This window comes from Sciurus carolinensis, chromosome 11, assembly GCF_902686445.1.
Source record: "Sciurus carolinensis chromosome 11, mSciCar1.2, whole genome shotgun sequence".
Lineage (NCBI taxonomy): Eukaryota > Metazoa > Chordata > Mammalia > Rodentia > Sciuridae > Sciurus > Sciurus carolinensis.
The window spans coordinates 44,384,149-44,402,761 of NC_062223.1; the positions used below are offsets into that span (position 1 = coordinate 44,384,149).

Sequence of the window (18,613 nt, forward strand, 5' to 3'; positions counted from 1 at the left end):
GAGAACCTACAGAATGGGAGAAGGTCTTTGCTAGCCGCTTTTCTGTCAGAGGATTAATATCTAGAATATAGAAAGAACTCAAAAAACATTTAAAAAAAACAAATAATCCAATCAAGAATGGGCAAAATGATTAAACGTATACTTCTCAAAAGAAGAAATACCAATGGTCAACAAACAGAGGAAAATATGTCCAACATCATTAGCAATTAGGGAAATGAAAATCCAAACTTCACTAAGATTTCATCTCATTCCAGTCAGAATGGTGTTCATCAAGAATACAAACAATAATAAATGCTGGAGAGGAAGTGGAGGAAAAAGGAACACTTTTACATGTTGGTGGGATTGTAAATTAATACAACCAATATGAAAAACAGCATGGAGGTTCATCAAAAGACTAGACATGGACTCACCATATGATCAGTTCTATCACTCCTTGGTGTGTATCCTAAAGAATTAAAGTCATCATACTACAGTGAGACATGCACACCCATGTTTATAGCAGCACAATTCACACTAGCCAACTATGGAACCAGTCTAAGTGTCCACCAATGGATGAATGAATAAAGAAGATGCTGTATATATACACAATGGAGTTTTATTCAGTTATGAAGAAAAATGAAATTATATCATTTGCAGGAAAATGGATGGAACTTGAGACCATCATGTTAAAACTAAATAAGTCAAACTCAGGTCAAGGTTGCTGTACATGGAAGTTAGGAAAAAGGAAAAGAAAGGTGGGGGGAACTGTGGGAAGCCATCCATGTTTAGCAGATTCAGGCTTGGCGGGGCCATGGGACACAGAGGTCTGACTCCCAGGAAATGGCAGTCATGAGAGACTGTTTCAGAGGGGTAGGTGGTCCTGTACAAAGTTAGCTCATTGCCTGAAGAAATACTAATTCTCTAAGCAAATGTTTTTCCTAACTCCACCCTATCCTGTTCCTCATAGAAGAAGCTCCTCCCACTCCCTCTTTACCTGAACGGTTATAAATAAAGGGAAGGTGGGCCCTTCCATCTTGTATTGAGGCCAGATCTTGGCATCGCCCAATCCGTCACACCCCTTCCAATTTGAGAAGATTATTGGCTCTTGTGTTTACATAATTAAATAAGTTTCTTAGTGATGAATCAATAGCCAGCACCATCCTCCTACAGAAACCCTTTCCCTCATCCACACTGGATGTGGCAGGAAATACCCCCTACAAGGAACTCATAAAAATCAAAGGGAGATCAGTAGAACAGAGGAAAGGGATCAGGTGAGAGAAGAGGAGAGGGAAAGGGGAAATACTGGGGAATAATATTGGCCACACTATATATTTATATCATGTGCATGTATGAATATATGATGACGAATTCCACCATTATGTATAATGTGCTAATAAAAATGGGGAGGAATTTAAGTTCAGGTTTTTATAGATAGAGGGAGAGCATCCCAAAATGTTTACTTTCATTCTTTACATATACTACAGTTATCCTGTGTCTATTGTGTATGTGCAAGACCTTGTGGTAAGACAAATAGGACACAATCTCAGCCTTCAAGAGAGTGGCTCTTGAGCTTTTGAGGTTGTCTACACACCTTTAGACCCTAGGACTTAATCTTGACTCCAGTTACCCCACTTTCAGATGGTTCAAGCAGCACTGCTTCCTGCCCTTCCTCCCAAGCACGGTCTCTGTTCCTCCTTGGGCTGGCTTGACTGTACGCATCCCTCTTGCTCTCAGCAAGCTGTCTCACTAACCACGTAGCTCACTGTTTCTTCTGATGGGCATGGCTCTAACAGAATACGTCCTCAGCTGTAATGACGATAGCTTTTCCACATTGATCACAGCTGTGAAAGGGTGCCTGTGCCTGCGTACCTGGGTTAACCTTTGAGAACCACTGTTCTCAGGCTAATGGAGGAGGGGAGCCCACTAGACCATGGAGGATGGCATCTAATGCCAATGGTGAGGGCAGAGTGGGCGTTAGGGAAGGGTGCCCAAAGGAGGCGGTACTGGAGTTGAATCTTGAAGGAAGAGCAGATGCTAACCACACAGACAGAGCTGGCAAGGACTTCCCAACAGAAAGGATAAAATATAAGGGTCATGAAAGGGCTTTGGGAGAGCTGCAGGAATGAGTTGGGAGTGGTTGGTTCATAAAGGACCCATATTGCTAAGCAATGGAACTAAGTTATGAAAGAGGGTGGTGTACTGAAGGGTTTGGGGATACACTTTAGGAAAACCTCTGGCTAGAGGATGAGGCTACTTTGAAGGATGCTGGCTTTCTCTCTGGTTCAGGAATGAACCACACTCCTTCCCACTCGAGAGGACAGTACCCACTTCTCCCTTTGTCCCTGATCCCTGCCTGGTTATCTCCTAGTCATCGTTCTGACATTGGCTCAAATGCCACTTGCTGGGGAGTCTTCCCTACCCTCTTCCTCCTTACTGACCAGTGACAGTCCCCTCCTCCAGCCTCCTCCAGCATCCTGGGCTTCCCCCATACCCATCGTTGGCAATCATGCTCTCATCCCTGTGAGTAGCTGGCTAATGTCGTGAGTATGATTACGAGAGAAGTGAGAACCCAGTACCTGCCACATACCAGGTGCTCAGTAAACACTCTCTGAATTCATGCACGTGAGGAAAATCAATTTGGAAACAACAGACTTCAGTATTTAAGACTGCGTGGCATATCATACCTATAGGGAAATTATTACCTGGGAGTGATACATCTCCATTGTGAATGTGGAATGGATATTCATTAAACAAAGAAAACCAGCAATTTATAAGATATAAAAACAAAAACCCAAAGAGTATAAAAACTAACCCATGGTTAAAAAACTCAGGGCTGGGGGTTTGTGAGGCTGGGAGTAAGGAGTGGGATGTCTGTAGAGGGGCAAAAGGGAACTTACTTCCTGGGATCATGGTCATGTGCTGTATCTTGACAGGGAATTGGGTTATATATGGGTACACTCAGAAAATATCTTTAAGTAGGGCCTGTAATCCCAGCAGCTCAGGAAGCCAAGGCAGGAGGATTCCAAGTTCAAAGTCAGTCCCAGCAGTTTAGTGAGACCCTGTCTTAGCAAACTAGCAAGACCCTATCTCAATCAAAAGTTAAAAAATGGGCTGCCAGGGCTGGGGAGATAGCTCAGCTGGTAGAGTGCTTGCCTCCCATACACAAGGTCCTGAGTTCGATCCCCAGCACTGCAAAAAAAATAAATAAACAAACAATTAAAAAAAAATGGGCTGCCAATGTGACTCAGTGGTTAAGCACCGCTGGGTTCAATCCCTGGTACCAAAATTAAAATAAAACGTATTGTATTTTATATGTATATTTTATACATATGTATATGTATAAAATTATATGTATATTTTTATAAGATTTTTGTCTTTCAGTGTATGTAAAATTTTCCTCAGAAAGAACCATAAATAAAGATTGAGCCAGGCATGATGGCACATGCCTGTAATCCCAGCAACTAGGGAGGCTGAGACAGGAGGATCACAAGTTACTGAGGCCAGCCTCAGTAACTCAGGAAAACCCAAACTCAAAATTAAATAATAATAATAATAATAGTAATAATAATAAAGGTCTAGTGATATAGTTCTGTGGTAAAGAGCCTCAGGGTTCAATCTCCAATATCAAAATAAATGAATGAAATTAAAAACATAAATGTCAAACCCTAATGAATGGCACACATGCTAAGAATTTAGGGGTAAAGGGTATTGAGGTCTGCAACTCTTTTTGAATACATCAAAAAATAAGATGAACTGAGGGTGAGAACTTTGTGGAAAATGGCAAACATACTTACACTGGTCAGATCGACTTTCAAATCCAAGCTGTGCCACTTTAACAGCAAGGTGCCCTCAGGCAAGTCAGATTCTCCAAAATCCTCAGTCTGAGCTTCCTCCATGCAAAACGGGCAAGAGCCATCTAACAGTGTTTTCATGGGGATTAAACAAGACAAAATCCTCCGTCCAGTGACTAACATATTAGTATCATTTCACAAATGTTAGATCTTTTATTCAGAAGTCAACATATCCACAAACTAGGACAAAATCTTCACTAAAACATAAAAGAAGAATCTTATAACATTTTTCTCTTGGTCTATCTCAAGGGAAATTAAAAGGCTAAATTAATTGTGCTATTTTTATAGGTAAAGACTCTGACCTTCCATCAGTAGGACACGTGGAGTTCCCCATCTAAGGAGAGACAGAGCCACACGGCTGACACGTTCCCACTCTGTCTCCCAGTGGCCAACACCACTGTCTGTGAGACCTGGCCAGGGTCAGTGGCCACCACATCAGAAGGAAAGATGGGGAACATCAATGGAATGGTAACTGGCCATGAAAGCCAAGACTTCAGTCTCCTTGCCAGCTGTGCAAGGGGATAAGAGCCAGCCACACAGGCCCTGAGCTCTGACGGCGTCTGACGCGTTGTCAGAGGTGGTAGTCATGAGACTGTCTTGGCTTTTAGCACAATTATGTGAACTGAGAGATGGCTTCATGATCATAAATAAAAGCCTGCAATTGAGGCTAACAGTGTGTATTCAACTGAAAGGTGTCTAATAGGCCAGCCTGTGGCTTTCATATCTCTGGTTTGAAAGGTAGGAGAAAGGAGCCTGCTCCTGAAGACACCAAGTGAGGAGGAGGTGCTGACGTCTGCGCGCAAGGAAAAATTACACCTTCCAGAGCCAGAAAATAATACCAATGCCGGTCCAAGAAAATGAGGTCTGGCATCTTAGAATCAGTGAAAGGGTTAATTATACGTCACAAGGGAGACATTCCAGTCAAAGAAAATTGCAATTTTTCAGAAAGCATTTCTGTGGGACTATAGGATTACACACTTAGAACTATATACCTCAAGCTATTTTGGGCTGCCTCCACCCCCTCTACCTGGAGATCTTGTTCCCTCTGATATCATTATAGACCCACCTGGTTGATTGGCCTGTTAACTCCTTGGTGTCGTGGTGCACTTCCTGTGCAAGCTGCCCTGCATCCAGCCCATCTGTGGATAGAAGCATCACTGGGCTAGGGCCTGACCACATCGCTGCTGAGCCAATTGGACACCCTGCTTCCCAGCGCCACTGTTGCATTGGTAGCTTGAAATCAGGCATCATGGGAATATTTATACCATGAAATTAGCTGACCCTATAAATCTGGTCACTTGCTGTTGTTTTCCTTAAAGGCAACAAAAGAAACCAACACATGAGCCTATTTTTTATTGCTATGAGGGAGGGGACCAGGTTTGGGAAGTTTGTCCCATTCATACTATCTTTTTTAAAACTAACTTCTGGTTGAAGGAGGAGTTGAGCTAAGTCTTTTTTGTACCATGTGCTCCTTCTTCTCTGGCCTCTGCTGATCAGATAAGCGGGGAGATCTCTATCTCCATTGGCCTGATTCTCCTGTAGGAATGTGGAACCAGAACAGAAGCTGGATGGTGGGTACTCAAACTGAAAAGTCCTGCCAACTCTGGCTGCAGTGAGCAAAGTTCCCACGCAAGATTTAGTTATGGGGAACCTGTTATGTGGGTCATTAGAGAAAGCCAGTCCACAGAAAGAGGCAGAAATATGGACCCAGCTTTAGGAAGATGGACAGGACCCATGAGACACAGAGTACAATGAAGCAGAATGAGGAATGAGAATCGAATGGCCTAGTTTCAAATCCTGTCTCCAATACTTATCTGCGTGTTTTAGTCAAATTTTTCATTGCTATGACCAAAGACCTGACCAAAACAATCTTAGAAGAGGAACAGTTTCAGAGGTCTCATTCTATAGACAATTAATTCCACTGCTCCAGGTCTGAGGTGTGGCATAACATCAAGGTAGAAGGGTATGGAGGAGGAAAGCAGCTCAGGACTTGGCAAGCAGGAAGCAGAGAGAGAGCTCTGTTCACCAGGGACAAAATACAAATCCTAAAGGCATACCCCCAGGGACCTACCTCCTCCAATTCCATCCTACCTTCCTATAGTTACCACCTAGTTCGTCTATATCGGTGGATTAATTCACTGACTAGGTTATGATATCATAATCAAATCATTTCACCTCTGAACTTTCTTGCAATGTTTCACACATGAGTTTGTGGGGACACCTCACATCTAAGCCATGACACTGTGTGACACTGGGTGAGTTACTATTAAATCAGACTGTGCCTCTATCTCTTCATCTCAAGCAGGGGGATTAATAACTGAACTCACTTCATAGGGTCACTGCAAGAATTAAATGAGCTAATATAGACAGTAAATACTCGAAAGTGTTAGCTATTATCTCTGTCAATTAATTATAGTATCCACATGGCCCAGTTATATTTCATTCCTATTCTGAATAAATCACAAGAGATTCCCCTGTGGCCTGGAGGCCTATACTTGAGCTAGTTTGTATAGGTAGCCATCTGTCCCTGAATAAGAGAATAATGAGGGAAAAAATTCCAGGACCACCATGCAACCTTTAGCAAATCACTTCCTCAGCCCTCTCTTAGAAGTGGCATGAGACTAGAATGAGAAGAGAGAGACTGGAAGCTTCAACAACTGTGAAGTGTTACACCAAACACTGGGGACTGTTTTCCTTACATGCCTGTAAGGAAAAGTAAATATATTACATTAGCCACAAAAAATGGAAAAATGCTTAAGATACTTTTATTGCTGAACCAGACACAAGATATTTTCCCCATTTCATTAAAAAAAAAATTCAGGAACTGTAAGATCGCCAGCTTGCTTCATGTGTTCATCTCCAATATTAATAAGTTAATAACAGGAAACTTCCGAAGACAGCTCTGTGGTGCTGATTTTTTAATATACTTTCATCCAGTTTAATTATATTCAAAATAATGCTCCTGATCCAGATCCTCCTATTCCTTTCAAAACAAAGACTCATTACCTGATAATGAAGTAGGTAGGTCTAGAGATATTTTTGCTCAGCTCTTTTGGACAAGGACTTATAAGCTGCACTATTAATTTCAACACATTTTCTTCTCAGACTTCTCATTTTTTTCTTCAGTCTTCCTGAGTTTGCTATTGACATCTGGTAAATAAAAAGACACGTGCCAGAGTCGCAGCATTCGTTACCCAGAACAGAAGTGTGGGAGCCCTAATTTCATTTGAGGCCCTTAATTCCACATTCCACATGGAAAGAGTAAAGTTAGAAATATTCTAGACCTTCCTGTCTACTGATACTGCATAAATACCAAAGCCATTTTGTGTTTCTGGCATCAGGAAGCTGTTTTCTCAAGCTAAGAATAGATTGAACATATATAAATCAAATTCCCCTCTCGTGGTTAGGACACATTAGACAAGGCCTCGCCTGACTGGACAGAGGCAGGTGCAGCAGTGACCTTGGGCTATGCCAGAGGCAGCACTTGGCCTTATTTACATCTACATTAGCTGGTTCAAACATGGTGCTTACCCCCCTCTATGTGGTGTTTAAAAAGATCCATGAATTCCCTTAAACATCTGCAGGAGCTTCTTCTAGGGAAAGAAGTCAGAGAGTAGTGAAAATGGAAGGAATAGTCAGTCTAGGAGATGTTTTAATTCTAGGTTTGAATCTGAGCTGTGAGTTTAAAGCTAATCTCTTCGTAGCAAAAGGTTTTTCCATGTTTCCAGGAGAAGTTCAAATTCTCTTATGACAAGATTTAGCTATCTTGGAAAGAGAGCCACCATACAGTGTCAAGTGAAAAATGTAAGGTATTAAATATTACACCCTTTATATCTTAGAAAAAAATAAGTGAGGCTATAGATATGGGTATAAATATTTGTAAGAAAAGAGGTCTGGAAGGACCCAGCACACTTACTTGACAGTACAACTCTAGGGAACAGCAATGAGGCCAACAGGATCTTCTGCGTTTCACTTGAGTATCGTTCAAATTTAATAAAGTGCATGCTTAGTGCATGTTAAATATTTTACATGTGTATGGTGTGAATGTAGGAAGAGGTAAGACACACAATGGGTAATCCCACCAAATTATCCGCTCACAGCTCACGATCACACAGTGAGGGGCAGGGGGAAATAGGAGATTCTTGAGGCTCTTATTCACAGGGGAGAAAACTGAAGCCCTGAAAAGTGAAGTGAATTGATAAATAACGATCAGCCAGCAGTGACCTCAGCCTCCTGAACACGCCCCAAGCAATTTCTCCTCATCCCAACTGTTCTTTCTAGACCTTGAATCAAACCTCTGTGGCGCCTTGTAACCCTGAGAATAAAGAAAAGTACTAGAGGTACCTAATATTTTTTATTTTAACTACAGAAACCCTGAGAGATCTTCAGTCTTATCTGTAAGACCACAGACCTTAAGGGAGAAGTAATACCAATTCCACACAAATTCTTCCCTACTGTTTATAGTCCAGCATTACCCTCATATAAAACTGTAACAAACTCCTCAACAAAATAGTTATAGGCCAATATCTTACATGAACACAGACTTTAAAAATTCCTACCAGAAAATATTAGAAAGTCAAGTTCAGCTGAAATATTCATCATGACTAAGCTGGAGTTTATCCCAAGAATATAGCTTGGTTTAACATTCTAAAGTAGGCTAAGTTGTCTTTTTACAGACTAAAGAAAAGATATCTTGTGATTGTCTCAAGATACTGAGAAAACATTTGACAAAATGCAATTCCCATGCATGACAAAAATTCACAGTACACGAGATGTAGAAGGGAACTTTCTCCATCTGATAAAAGACCTCCACAAAACAAAAACAAAAACAAAATTATAGCTGACATCTTACTAATAGTGAAAAACTGAATGTTTCCCCCAAGACTGGGATCAAGACAAGGATGTCCACCTTCCCCATTCACATTCAACAATGTAGTGGAAGTTTTAGCCAATGCAATAAAGCAAGAAAAGGAAATAAAAGGTGTATAGATTTGAAAGAAACAAACAAAACTGTCTTTAATCACAGATAACATGGTGTTCTACTTAGAAAAATCCCAATTCTACAAAAAGCTGCTAGAACTAAAGTGAATTAGGAAGGGTCATGTGATATAAGGTAAATGTTTTTTAAAATCATATTTTATACAATATAAAAATTTTAAGTACTATTTACCAAAGTCTTGAAACACATGAAATACACATGTACAAATTTATATGCTGAATTCCATAAAACATTAATGGAAGAAAAGAATATCTAAATACATGGAAAGAGATGTTCACAGATCCAAAAATTTAGTATTATTAAGATATCAGTCCTCCCCAATTGATCTAGATCCAATGAAATTCCAAGAACAACAAAAGAAAATCCAGCATGACTTTTTAATAGAGGTGAATAAGAAAATACTGAAATCTATATGGAAAAGCATGAGACCTAGAAGAGCCAACAATTTTTTGAAAAAGAAGAGTGGACAAAGAGTACTTACACTACCTGACTTCAAGACTTGCTACAAAGTTAGAATAGTGGGACTCAATTGAGCAGCAATTTTACTCTCCAGGAAACATTTATCAATGCCTAGAGACATTTTTTGATTGTCACAGTGGGGAAGTGGGAAGTTATTGGTATTTATTAGGTAGAGGCAAGAAATGTCCTACAATGCACAGTATAGCCCACACAACAAGGAATTTTGAAGTCCAAAATGTCAATGATGTTGAAGTTCAGAAGTCTGAGTTAGAAAAATCAAGACAGGGTCATACTGGCTTAACAGGAAAAGTGTAGATCAATGGGACAAACTAGAGCCAGAAATAAACCCATGCATATATGGTGCCAAGGTAAGTCAATGGAGCAAGGATAGTCGTTTCAATAAATGATACTAGAGCAATTAAACATCACATGAAAAAAAATTAACCTTGACTCTTACCTTGAACAATATATTATATGAAATGGATGACAGACCTTTAAGTAAAAAATAAAATATAAAACTTCCAGAAGAAATCACAGATGTTTGTGACATTGGGTTAGGCAAAAATTTCTATGCTAGGATACCAAAAAAGAAAAAAAAAATGATCCTTAAATTAAAAAGTTGATAAAGTAAAACTAATCAAAACAGAAAGCTTCTATTCTTTGAAAAATACTACTAATAAAATAAAAAAGAAAATCCACAAGCTAGGAGAAAATATTTGCAAAACACATATCTGACAAAGAACTTGTATCCAGAAGATATAAAGAAAATTCAAAATAACAACCAAAAACAAAAGATCCAATTTTTTAAATGGGCAAAAGATTTTAACAGATTTCAAAGTATACTTAACTATACTACAAAGTTTAGATGGCAAGGAAGAATGTGAAAATATATGCCAAAATGACATCATTAGTAATAAGAGAAATATAAAATCATAATGAGATACAGCTAAAAAAAACTATTAGAATGCTGAAATTTAAGATAAAAGGATCGGAAAAAAAAAAAAAGCCGACAATACCAAGCACCAGTGAAGATACAGAAAGCAACTAAAACTCTTGTACATTCTAATAGGGATGCAAAATTCTATTGCCATAACTTTGGATTATGCAGTAGGGAGTGAGGAGAGGGGCAGAGGTGCGGAGATGGGAAGGGCGGTGGAATGAGATGGACATTATTACCCTAGATGCACGTATGATTACACTACGGTGAGACTGCACATTGTACAGCCTAAGGAAAGGGAAGTTGTGCTACATTTGCATACAATGTGTCGAAAAGCATTCTGCTGTCACTATAACTAATTAGAACAGATTTTAAAATCAAAGAAAAAAACTCTACAGCCAATTCGGAAGAGTTTGGCAAATTCTTACAAGGTTAAACATAAACCTAAAATAGGATCCAGCAATCCCACTCCTAGGTATTTACTCAAACAAACAAAAAAACTGCCCATGCAAAGGCATTTATACCTCAAACTGGAAACATTCCATATGGTGAATGGATAAGCCAACTGTGGTGCAAAGAAATATTACTCGGCCATTAAAAGGATAGATCTGGAGATCTAGGCAACAATATGGATGCTGCTCAAGAGCATGATGACAAGTGAAAGAAGCTGGACACAAAAGTTACCTACTGAACGGCATTAATACAACCTTCTGGAAAAGGCAAACCTTCAGGGATAGAAAATAGAATAGTGGTTGCCAAAGACTTGATGCTGGGTGGGGAGACTGACTACAGAGGGGCAGGAGGTAACTGTCAGGGTGGTAGAAATGTTCTACATCTGGATACAGGTGAGGGATCCATGAGGTATACGTCTGTCAAAACTCATCCTATGGCACACCTGAAAAAGGCAGGTCTTAATGCCTTAATAAATCTGATTTTTAAAAACTTGATGGCTCATGGGTGTGTTTTCTTTGTATAACATGACATTTCCAACACCAAAATTAACCGGGGAGCTCTGAAAACAAGGAGATTCTAAATAAAGATGCAAGTTGTCTTGAGAATTCAGAACTGCAACGCTGAGCTCCGATTCCTTCCAGGCTGCAACCAACCAGAAGCCACCTTTTTAGAAAGTGTGGGCACTTCCTGTCTTGCTGCAGCTCCCTACCCAGCCTACTTCATGGAGGTACTGCACACCCCTGCCACTCCATCCACCTGGGCAAGGGTTTCTTGTCCTGGGTTACTGGCTGCTTGAGGGCAGCGGCCAGGCTGGGCTTGTCCTCTATAAATGCCCGGCATCTAGCAAAGAGCCTGGCAGATGCCAGGTGCATAGCAAATCTGCCAAATTAACGTGACTCATTCGCCACCTTCCCACCAGCTACAACAACTGAGATCTACGACACCCAGGTTGCTGACCGCTCCTTGGGTCCTGAAGTCCTCAAAGAGAGTCACCATTCGTGGCAGCCATCCCGTAACCTAGAATAATGTGTCCCTCTGTGTGTTTCAAAATCCCCTCTAATATGTTGTCAAGCAACGAAATGTTTTAGGGTCATTCCAACTATTCATTTTTGTCTAGAGAAGAGTAGAGTTCTTGTTTGTTTAAAAAAAAAAGAAAGAAAGAAAGAAAAGGAAAGAAAGAAAACCACAATATGAGCTTGAAGGTTAATGAAAATGAAAAAGGAAGCGTGCACATTCTTCTGGCATGTTCTCAGATCATATTCTAGTAATTTAAGACTTGTGATAAGTGGGCTTCTGAGAGGCTCTCTGCTCACCATCCCAATTTCAGGCTCTCAGAGTTTCCACAGCAATGTGGATGTGCAGCAGGGAGGGATACCTAACTTCTATTTTACATCAATATGGAAAGCACAGTGTTCCCAAATCATCTTTACTTTATACAGGGTGGGTAGTAGGGATGGGAACGATTTGGGAAATTTTGCAAGTATCTTCAGGGAAAAAATACTATGCAAACATTCTTGCTATATGTCATTAATGTTAAAAAATAATAATAATAAAGTATGAATATATATAATCATTTCCCCCCATCTTAAACCCCCTTGGGGGCTGGGGTTGTGACTCAGTGGTAGAAGTGCTTGCCTGGCATGAGTGAGGCACTAGGTTCAATCCTCAACACCACATAAAAATGAATAAATAAAATAAAGGTAGTATGTCCGCCTACAACTAAAAAAAAATACTTAAAAAAAAATAAAAAACTCTGCAGATCCATTTTCCCTATTACTCTATTTTTCTCAGTAGAAAAAACCCTAATAGGGTTGCCTATTTGTTCTCTGAACTTTTTTTTCCTTTTCCCCTTTTTGGGGTACTGGGGATTGAACCCAGGGCCTTGTGCTTATAAGGCAAGCACTCTACCAACTGAGCCATATCCCCAGCCCTTGTTCTCTGGACTTCTCTTCTTCCTTTCTCTCTTGAACTCACTGCAATGAGACTTGTGTCTGCATCTCTCTTAGGGACACCAAACACCTCCACGTCTGCAGAACCAATGTGCCTTGGCTAGTCCCTAACTAGCCCCAGTCTTAGGAGCAGCTGGGAAGCTGATTGCTCTCTGCTCTTCAAATGCTTTCTTCACTGCACTGAATACACTTTCTTCTCTTCCTACCTCTCTCTGGTCTTTTCTCTGCTCTTTTGCTGGTCCTGCCTCTCCCTGAACCCACAAATGCTGCAGTGCTTGGGGCTTACTCCAGATCTCCCCTCTTCTCTAAACTTATTTTCCAGTCTCCTTACCCAGCTCCCTGAGGATGGCTCCCACATTTATCTCTCTATACGTGATACCTCCCTGCAAATCCAGACTGCTTTGTTCAACTGGTTACCTGACATCTTTGCTTAGATAAATATTTCAAGTTTTACATGCCCCAAATGAACTCTGTATTTCCTACCCCAAAACTGAGCCAACTGCAACCCTGCCATCTCAATTGATGGTAACTTCTTTCTAGTTCCTTGAGCCAAAAACCCTGGGAGCCATATTGGTTCCTCTCTTCCTCTCCCATTCTTTTACTCGAACGGATAACACTATCTCCTCTATCTTCAAAAGATGTCCAAAATCTAACCACTTCTACCACCTCTCCTGCTACAACCTGTCTCAGTCATCTTCACCTGCAGACTGGATTTCAACACTAGCCTCCGACCTGGTCTCCCTGCATCCTGCTTGGTCTTACAGTCTCTCTCCCACCATAGCCAAGGTGATTCTTTAAAACTAAAATCAGATTATGTCTCCTCTTGCTTAGATGTCCCTATGGTTTACTACCTCATTCGGAATAAAATACCAAGTCTTCTCCACAGACACTACGTCCTGCATGACTCAGCCTTTGCTCCTCTTCAGTATCATTTCCTGACACTCTCTCCTTCTTCGTTCAATTCTACACTGTCCTCCTGCTATCCCTTAACCGCCTCAAGCCTTTGCATGTACTTATCCCTCAGCCTGCAATATTTGTTCCCAAGATAACCAGTTTGATCTCCACCCAAATGTCATCTCATCATTGAGGCCTCCCCTCACTACCCTATATAAACAGGTGCACGAATGAGGGTGCCAGCCCCCAGATTTGTTCTTCTTCAGAGAACTTACCACTTCCAGACCTACACTTATGTATTTTCGATTCTACTGAAAAAGGACCCATCAACCAGCATCACTCAGTTACTTGTGAGAAATGCAGAATCACCCCAGACTTATAGAATCAAAGCCTGAATTTTTACAGAATCTTCAGTGATCTATATGCACAGTAGAGTTTTGAAAGCTCTGGGCAGTTTCTGATTGTCAGAAGAATGGGAGATTTTCTTATCTGTTCCTCTGAAGACTGATGTATTCAAAACATATTGAACTAATGAGTGAATGAACAAGTGTAGCAATGTGGAATGGAAAGCCCAGCTGATGATGTGTACAAGGAGGTTGGAGAGGGCAAGAAAGACAAAGACATCACAGAGCAAATGTTGCTTTCCCCACACATTGTATAAATTAAGAGATTTCCTAGTATCAACGAACTCTTCTTAAAAAAAAAAAAAAACTTTCTTTCAAAATGCAAATACATTCCTCAAATCAAGCAGACATTCACAACTTATTGTGAATTATTTAAATGAAATAATATTCTAAAATCTAACAGAAGCAGTTAGGGACCATGATACAAGAAAGCTATAAAAGTTAACAAGTGCAATAGGGAAACAAGGAGGAATCAGGATGTAGCAAATTGGTTGGTAGTTAAGAAGGCTGGAAAGTGAAATTTGAACTTTACCATTTTGCCTGAGGCCCGGATGGCAGGAGAGAATAGAGGGCGTCAGCATTCCCTACCAAAAAGAAACTTCTCTATCCAAAATAGAAGCTACGGCCTGCAAGCAAGGGTTCCACAGAGATGGGAGTTAGGAGAGGCAGTCTGAAGGAGGACACTGAACATGACAGCAGCTTATTCTTTGTGTGGGAAAGAGAAGGACCTCTACTTCCTTGTGATATTAAGGTCAAAGAGGCTGTAGGTGGGGGTGTGGGTGGAAGCAGGGAACACACTGCAGGGGCCCCAGGACACAAAGGTGCTAAACAACTGCAACAGTATTTTCCGTAAACAAATCTATTTTTTGCCCACTTTTCAACCAAGACAAGTGTCTGGCTTAGCCTTGCTTAGAAAACAAGGAACAAGCCAGGCACAGTGACACACACTTGTAATTCCAGCCACTTGGTAAGATGAGGCAAGAGGAATGCAAGTTCCAGGCCAGCATGGGCAACTTAGCAAGACGGTCTGGAAACACAAAATCAAAAAGGGTGGGAATCTAGCTGGATAGAGCACCCCTGGGTCCAATTCCTGATATCACCAAAAGAGGGAGGAAGGAAGGAAGGAAGGAAGGAAGGAAGGAAGGAAGGAAGGAAGGAAGGAAGGAAGGAAGGAGGGAAGGAGGGAGGGAGGGAGGGAGGGAGGGAGGGAAGGAAGGAAGGAAGGAAGGAAGGAAGGAGGGAGGGAGGGGAAGGGAGGAAGAAAAGGAAGAACAATGATGCAAATGATGAGGTCACTGCAAATGACATGCCCATAGCAAGCTAGCTCTTTAGGTAGGACCTTAATTGTCACAGCTTTGGCTTCTCACACAACTCAGCATCAGACACTCTGCAGTAAAGGACAGTTCTGAACCACAGCTATCCATCAGAAAAAGTTCCAGGCTAGGATCTTTATTGATAGTCAAAGGTCCCAGGCAAGTGTCAACTGTTTTGCCTTCCTCCTAACATTGCTTCCTTCCCAAAACCCCTGGGGATGCCTGTGTGAGGCCCAGGACTCAGTCACCCTGGGGTGAAGCTGCTGCAAGTGGAAAACAGAGAACAAATGAAAGAGGAAGGAGGTTAGACAGGGAACCAAGGGTTTAACTCTTCCACTGAGAAACCAGTCATGAAATTAGCAGCAAACACACAGGAAACAATGGAACTCAGAGGCAGCAGTGAATCCACAGGTGGGCTGTACCACAGAGACTGAGCATCAAGGACCACAGCAAAAAGGGCACCCAAAAAGTACAGAGGAAGTAACAAATCACTCCAGTGAGAAGCGGAAAAGATGAAGGACTTGAGGGAACAACATCCCTTTAATGAGTTTTACCATCATTATAATCAAAGTGTCTTTCTTAGCCCTGTGTCCCCATGACCACTACCCTAAAAGAAAAAAGAAAAAGGACACCAGGGCTAAAACCAAAAGATATAGATCAGAAGTCCCCTAAGTCAGACTCTGGCTATCTGAAAGAAGAGTCAAGCAAAGTCACAGAGGTTCAGAAGGGTCTAAGTACAAAGGTTGGAAGGGAGATCAGAAATGAAAAAGCCATCAGAGGAAATCGTCTGATACCACACTGAATAGGAACAATACATGAAAGCCAAATTTCACATATTACAGATGGCTGAACAGTTTTTGGTATCTACACTCAAATGAACAACATGCAAAAGAGAATATCTGATACACAATTTACAAAACTATCAATAATCTGATACATTTGAAACAAAAACTGCCTATTTCTGAGCCAATGGATACCAAGGCATTTATATGTGTCTTACTCAGGACTTGTTCTTCAACTATTGTGTCAAACACACACATTGAAAACAGCTACAGGCAGTAAACAGGGAGGGCTAAAATTCTTCAGCAGATTGACAACTGAACTTTGTAACCACTATAATCACAATAGAAAATTCCTTAACCACCTGGTGTCAGTGACCCTTTAAGTGATTCAAGGAAAGTGGGCTTTTAAATAAACTGTTGAATACCAGTAATATTTTTAACCTGAAACCCTCTTATCTAAACCGGTGTGTGTGAGCTCCTTCTTCAGTAGGAATCCTAATCTAGTTTGGGGGAGGGGCACACATAGAAAAAAGAGGTCCTCATTAGCCCTTGCTATAATCTACAAAACTACAGGAACGAATTCCCTGACGTGGGAGCTATATTCCTTGGTTAATTGAATGTACCAAGAGCCCAGAATTCCTTCACAAACACAATAGCCTGCCCTTTACAAGTGCCACAGTAATCATTCTTATTTCAAAGACAATTGTTGACTACACAGTATAAGTTTTGAAGCGCTTTTGCAGAATAATTCCACCCAGTTACAACAGATTTCACAAAAATGTCCAAGGAATTACAGAAATCTATTTCTTAGTGATTGTCTAAAGCCTAAAAGCCACGCATGATTGTTTTTAACTAGCCTCCTGCAAATAGTGGGTTATATACTTGAACAATGACTGAATTCCTTTGCCAGCTGCAATCAATTATGTTAGGTACCTGCTTCCCAAAAGAAAAAGGATCCACTATCCACACAGAGGGGAGAATGATTTGGGGGAAACCGACATGAGAATTGCTCAAAACTCTAGCCATTCCATGCAGTGAAGACAAAGTGGACACTCTCAACAGTAAGTCCAAAATACAGTGACCGTCCCCACTCGAAACGTGTCCTACTAAAACACATCCCTTTGAAGGTGTCCTAAACACACCATGTCTTTATTCTAACTGAAGCGTGCCTGCGGGACCACTAGGCAGGATATGCAACTTGTCCAGAAAGAAGATAGGAATGCGCCTCTTTTTTCCCTCCCCGCCCAACGGTGCCTTCCCGGGAGACAGATTTCTGACTGTTCCGCCGCTGTTGCAGCAGCAAAGGGCGGAGAAAATCCCAGCACCGGTGCCGCAAAGACCTCTCCATCCACCGCCACCCGGTCAGGTGCTGGCCCCGACGGGCAGCCCAGCTCCTCCAGGAACCGCGGCCAAGTGCTTACCCGGGTCCGCCCGGCAATGCTCTGGAAGGGCCGCCAGCAGCAGGAGTCCCAGTAGCAGCGGCGGCAGCGGCGGCGGCGGCGCATCCTGGGACCCACCGACTCCGGGGCTCCTCACGCCCTGGCAGCGCGCGGCTGCCCAGCCGGCCTGGCCGAGCCCATGCGCCCGGGGCCGGCCCCTGGGCCCCTGCGCCGCCGGCCCGGTTTCCCTCGGGCCCCGGGGCTTCGCCTCCTGCAGAGCCATGAGGACCCTTCACACATCCAGGCCGCTGCCTCGCTCCACACCGCGCCGGGGAGCCCAGCCCTCGGCGCCCTGGTCTTCACCGGGCATCTCCGGCCATTGCCCGGGCGCCGGAGGGAGGGGGCGCCGGGCGGCGCGACTTGCTCACTCGTCCTGCCTCTGCCCGTGGCGGGCTCCGCGGAGCCGCGGCTTCACCCGCGCAGAGGTCGGGGCCGCATGGAGCAGCGGCTGGCGCGGGCCGGGATTCCCACGGTGCCTGTAACCGCACGCCGGCGCGCCCCGGGCAGCGAGGGTGGGACGGGCGCCGCCCGGGGCCCCCTCCCCGGGGCCGACTCCGACAGACCGACGGGGCGAGGCTGTGAGGATCCCGGGCTGGCGGCCGCGGGGCGCGCTCTGGTCCCTCCCTCCCGCCGCCGGTGGCCGCCTCTCCGCCCCGCTCTCTCCTCTCTCGCTGGGTTCGGGGACCAGCTCCGGCTCCAGCTCTCGGGCCGCGAGTGCTACTGCAGCTCAGAGCTGCGCCTCATTGACAAAGAAAGCACGTAGCACCGGAGCGGGCGAGGGAGGCGAGGCAGGCGCGCGCGCGCATCCCCGCGCGGAACCACCGCGCGCCCCCCGCTCCCGCGCGCCCTGCCGAGCCCCAGGTCCAGAACCGGACCCCTTTCGGCGCTTCCCGCACGGTGGAGGTCCGCATGGGGGGTTTACTCCGCCTTGTTTCTCTTTCAGTCACCCATACAGAAGGAAGGTCGGCAGGAGAGGTCGTCTGACCCGGGAAGGGGGGTATATATGGCCATGGTCAACATGCTGAAGCGGCCAGAAAGCTCTTCAGCTTGAATTTTGGAACGGCTCTTTGCAGAAGGGCAGGAACGCTTTGTGCTGTTCGTTCACTACTTCTCTGAGGGGCGGATGAACACCTGCATGCCGGTTTTACCCGGGA

General features: G+C 43.2%; 1 protein-coding gene and 1 non-coding gene across 8 annotated transcripts in view; both read right to left on the reverse strand.

The window, feature by feature from the left end:
* Nucleotides 1-18,201, reverse strand: part of Kiaa1549l (KIAA1549 like) — a 251,554-nt gene extending 233,353 nt beyond the window's left edge. For all 7 annotated transcript variants that reach the window (XM_047517021.1, XM_047517020.1, XM_047517018.1 and 4 more), the window contains exon 1: nucleotides 17,442-18,201. In XM_047517021.1, the coding sequence (XP_047372977.1) occupies nucleotides 17,442-17,682 (241 nt within the window). In that variant the 5' untranslated portion in view covers nucleotides 17,683-18,201. The remainder of the gene's footprint in view (nucleotides 1-17,441) is intronic.
* On the reverse strand, nucleotides 12,532-12,605 carry Trnai-uau (transfer RNA isoleucine (anticodon UAU)). Its single transcript has one exon. It is a non-coding gene; the product is annotated as a tRNA-Ile (tRNA).
* Nucleotides 18,202-18,613: the final 412 nt, after the last annotated feature.